Source organism: Salvelinus sp. IW2-2015, linkage group LG14 (assembly GCF_002910315.2).
Source record: "Salvelinus sp. IW2-2015 linkage group LG14, ASM291031v2, whole genome shotgun sequence".
Taxonomy (NCBI): Eukaryota; Metazoa; Chordata; class Actinopteri; order Salmoniformes; family Salmonidae; genus Salvelinus; species Salvelinus sp. IW2-2015.
Window position 1 is genome coordinate 6,744,448 of NC_036854.1, and position 5,039 is coordinate 6,749,486.

The window sequence follows — 5,039 nt, forward strand, 5'->3', positions numbered from 1 at the left end:
GTAGGGTTTAATGTAGGGTTTAATGTAGGGTTTAATGTAGGGTTTAATGTAGGGTTTAATGTAGGGTTTAATGTAGGGTTTAATGTAGGGTTTAAATCGAATAGCAGCCCACAAATGGGCCGTGGGGGGACATGTTTAAAGGGCTCATTATTTTTGTTGGGGGGGGGTCTTGTCATTCTTGCAGATGATTGTTTGCCTTGTGATGTGTTTGTAGAGACTGGGTATAGAGAAACCAGAAACCCTGAAACCAGAGGAGATATACCGATTTATCCGTTTGGACATTGATCCAGAGACCAAGACGGTATGTCACTTATCATGAGGTGTATCCTGGACCCACATCTGTTTATATCGTCTTGGCAACTCCTATTGTTTGATAATTTGCGTGACAATGATGATAAGAGTTGACAAGAACGCACAAACAGATCTGGGACCAGGCTACATGAGGAGTACTAATGATTCCCTCATAAACATCCATTCACAAGTATTCTTCCATCAGCGACTGTATACCGTGACATTTTGAATGTAACACACAGAGATACTGAATGTCTCTTAAAACAACTGTGAATAAGCATGATTGACTAAAGATCAATGGATTCGGAGATAAGCTGGATTTTTTTTTTTGACCAGATACAATGCTATTTCACAGTAAACAAATTGACAACAGACTTTCAGCACGCATATAGGGAAGGACACTCAACAAGCACGGCACTTACACAAATGACTGACGATTGGCTGAGCGAAATTGATGATCAAATGATTGTGGGGGCTGTCTTGTTAGACTTCATTGTAGCTTTTTACATTATCAATCATAGTCTGCTGCTGGAAAAACATATGTGTTACGGTTTTACACCCCCTGCTATAATGTGGATAAAGAGTTACCTCTCTAACAGAACACAGAGGGTGTTCTTTATTGGAAGCCTCTCAAACATAATCCAGGTAGAAGCAGGAATTCCCCAGGGTAACTGTTTAGGCCCTTTGCTTTTTTCAATCTTTACTAACGGCATGCCACTGGCTTGGAGTAAGGCCAGAGTGTCTATGTATGCGGATGACTCAACACTATACACATCAGATACTACAGCGACTGAAATGACTGCAACACTTAACAAAGAGCTGCAGTTAGTTTCGGAATGGGTAGCAAGAAATAAGTTAGTCCTAAGTATTTCTAAAACTAAAAGCATTGTATTTGGGACAAATCATTCACTAAATCCTAAACCTCAACTACATCTCATAATGAATAACGTGGAAATTGAGCAAGTTGAGATGACTAAACTGCATGGAGTAACCCTGGAATGTAAACTGTCATGGTCAAAACATATTGATACAACAGTAGCTAAGATGGGGAGAAGTCTGTCCATAATAAAGCGCTGTTCTGCCTTATTAACAACACTATCAACAAGGCAGGTCCTACAGGCCCTGGATTTGTCGCACCTGGACTACTGTTCAGTCGTGTGGTCAGGTGCCACAAAGAGGGACTTGGGAAAATTGCAGTTGGCTCTGAACAGGGCAGCACGGCTGGCCCTTGAAAGTACATGGAGAGCTAACATTAATGACATGCAAGTCAATTTCTCATGGCTCAAAGTGGAAGAGAGATTGACTTCCTCGTTACTTGTTTTTGTAAGGGGTGAACAAGCTGAACATACCGAGATGTTTGTTTAAACTACTAGCACACAGCTCGGACACCCATGCATACCCCACAAGACATGCCCCCGGAGGTCTCGTCACAATCCCCAAGTCCAGAACAGACAATGGGAGGTGCACAGTACCACATACAGCCATGACTACATGGAACTCTATTCCACATCAGGTAACTGATGCAGGCAGTAGAATCAGATTTAAAAGCAGATAAAAATACACCATATGGAACAGCGGAGACTGTGAAGAAACAAACATAGGCACAAATGCATGATAACATACGCATGATAACATACTCACTATGCACACACATGATAACATACTCACTATACACACACGTACACATGGATTTTGCGTTGTAGATATGTGGTAGTGGAGTGTTGGCCTGACGGCACACACTTAGTGTGTTGTGAATTCTGTGTTGAATGTATTGTAATGTTTTTAGAATTGTATATCTTCCTTAATTTTGCTGGACTCCAGGAAGAGAAGCTGCTGCCTTGGTAGGTAAGGTATACACATACCTTACCTCTCTGCGGGTAGGTAGGCCAATAGGTATATTTTTAAGGTTCTATCTAATAAACTTGTTCCAAACAGCTGAGTGGATCTGTGGCCAGTGAGATGATGGCGGTGTTGGCCCTCAGTACCAGTCTGGGAGACATGACGCGCCGCCTGGCCAGGATGGTGGTGGCCTACAGCCGCAAGGGGAAGCCAGTCACAACAGAGGACATGGTCAGTGTGTGTGTGTGTGTGTGTGTGTGTGTGTGTGTGTGTGTGTGTGTGTGTGTGTGTGTGTGTGTGTGTGTGGTTGATGTGTGTGTGTGTTGTGTGTGTGTGTGTGTGTGTGTGTGTGTGTGTGTGTGTGTGTACATGTGTATTTGAAAAGAAGAGAAAGAGTTTACGATATGCGTTAGCAAGTGTGCAAATAATGATTTGCGGACGAACGTGTGTCCACTTATGGCGCTTGTTCTATATCATTTCCAATCATGGTGTGCAACAGAAGCGAGTGCTATTCTTATTGTTTCCGAGTGAATAACATGTTATTAGAGTCTCTTGCTGTGTTCGTCCAACAGGGTATTAGTGGAGTGTTGGCCACGTTGATGAGAGAAGCTATGAAGTCCAGTCTAATGCAGACCATGGAGGTGAGAGACCCAGACACCCAGACCGATCTATGAGATTAATGTATGATTCATATTTCGTATTAGACCCTTAAGTCTTTTGTGTGTGTGTGTGTGTGTGTGTGTGTGTGTGTGTGCACCCCAATGGTGGAACAAGTTTTCCCTTAATGTCAGGACAGTGGAGTCCCCCCGAAAACATCTGAATCTATACCTCTTTAAAGAGTATTGTAGTACTTTACACTCCTACCCATATACGGGTTCAAAATGACAGATTTGGGCACTGATAAATGGCTAAATTGGAATGCAGTGGCTATACAGTAACATGCTATAGATGACGTCAGAGTTTCGGCTCAGCGCTTCACTTTGGACCCACCTACTTGGGCTCTCGAGTGGCACAGTGGTCTAAGACACTGCATCTCAGTGCTAGAGGAGTCACTAGAGACACCCTGGTTTGAATCCAGGCTGTATCACAACCAGCCGTGATTGGGAGTCCCATAGGGTGGCGCACAATTGGACCAGCGTCATCCGGGTTTGGTTGGTGTCATTGTAAATAAGAATTTGTTCTTAACTGACTTGCCAAGTTAAATAAAGGTAAAACATTTAATAAAATACTCATTCATGGGTTTTTCTTTATTTTGATTATTTTCTACATTGTACAATAATAGTGAAGACATCTAAACTACGAAAAAGTGTTAAACAAATCAAAATATATTTGAGATTATTTAAAGTAGTCACCCTTTGCCTTGATTACAGCTTTGCACACTCTTGCCATTCTCTCAACCAGCTTCATGAGGTAGTCATCTGGAATGCATTTCAATGAACAGGTGTGCATTTTTAAAAGTTAATTTGTGAAATGTCTTTCCTTCTTAATGCATTTGAGCCAATCAGCTGTGTTGTGAAAAGGTAGGGGTGATATATAGAAGACCACGTCAAAATATTATGGCAAGAACAGCTCAAATAAGCAAAGAGAAACAACAGTCCATCATTACTTTAAGACATGAAGGTCAGTCAATGCGGAAAATGTCAAGAACTTTGAAAGTTTCTTCAAGTGCAGTTGCAAAAACCATCATGCCCTATGATGAAACTGGCTCTCACGAGGACCGCCACAAGAAAAGGAAGATCCAGAGTGACCTCTGCTGCAGAGGATAAGTTCATTAGAGTTACCAGCCTCAGAAATTGCAGCCCAAATAAATGCTTCACAGAGTTCAAGAAACAAACACATCTCAACATCAACTGTTCAGAGGAGACTGCGTGAATCAGGAGTTCATGGTTGAATTGCTGCAAAGAAACAACTACTAAAGAACACCAATAAGAAGAAGAGACTTGCTTGGGCCAAGATACACGAACAATGTACATTAGACCGGTGGAAATCTGTCCTTTGGCCTGATGAGTCCAAATTTTAGATTTTTGGTTTCAACCGCCGTGTCTTTGTGAGACGCAGAGTAGGTGAATGAATGATCTCCGCATTTGTGGTTCCCACCGTGAAGCATGGAGGATGAGGTGTGATGGTGTGCGGCTGCTTTGCTGGTGACACTGTCAGTGATTTATTTAGATATCAAGGCACACTTAACCAGCATGGCTACCACAGCATTCTACAACAATACGCCATCCCATCTGGTTTGCTCTTAGTGGGACTATAATTTTTTTCAACAGGACACTGACCCAGCACACCTCCAGGCTGTGTAAGGGCTATTTGACCAAGAAGGAGAGTGATGGAGTGCTGCATCAGATGACCTAGCCTCCACAATACCCAACCTCAACCCAATTGAGATGGTTTGGGATGAGTTGGACTGCAGAGTGAAGGAAAAGCAGCCAACAAGTGCTCAGCATATGTGGGAACTCCTTCAAGATTGTTGGAAAAGCATTCCAGGTGAAGCTGGTTGAGAGAATGCCAAGCATGTGCAAAGCTGTCATCAAGGCAAAAATTGGCTCCTTTGAAAAGTCGCAAATATAAAATATATTTTGATTTGTTTAACACTTTTTTATTCCATATGTGTTATTTCATAGTTTGGATGTCTTAACTTTTATTCTACAATGTAGAAAATAGTAAAAATAAAGAAACCCTTGAATGAGTAGGTGTGTCAAAACTTTTGACTGGTACTGTATATATCCACCAGGCAACTGTATGTTTGTCTTGACAAATCAAATCAAATTTATTTATATAGCCCTTCTTACATCAGCTGATATCTCAAAGTGCTGTACAGAAACCCAGCCTAAAACCCCAAACAGCAAGCAATGCAGGTGTAGAAGCACGGTGGCTAGGAAAAACTCCCTAGAAAGGCCAAAACCTTT

The 5,039-nt window shown here is 42.0% G+C and overlaps 1 protein-coding gene across 6 annotated transcripts in view; it reads left to right on the plus strand.

Annotated features, from left to right (window-relative positions):
- The window catches only part of mthfd1a (methylenetetrahydrofolate dehydrogenase (NADP+ dependent) 1a, methenyltetrahydrofolate cyclohydrolase, formyltetrahydrofolate synthetase), a 66,559-nt gene that overhangs the window by 37,337 nt on the left and 24,183 nt on the right, over window positions 1–5,039 (plus strand). For all 6 annotated transcript variants that reach the window (XM_070446484.1, XM_070446483.1, XM_024000544.3 and 3 more), the window contains 3 exons: window positions 215–301; window positions 2,227–2,361; window positions 2,703–2,771. In XM_070446484.1, the coding sequence (XP_070302585.1) occupies window positions 215–301; window positions 2,227–2,361; window positions 2,703–2,771 (291 nt within the window). The remainder of the gene's footprint in view (window positions 1–214; window positions 302–2,226; window positions 2,362–2,702; window positions 2,772–5,039) is intronic.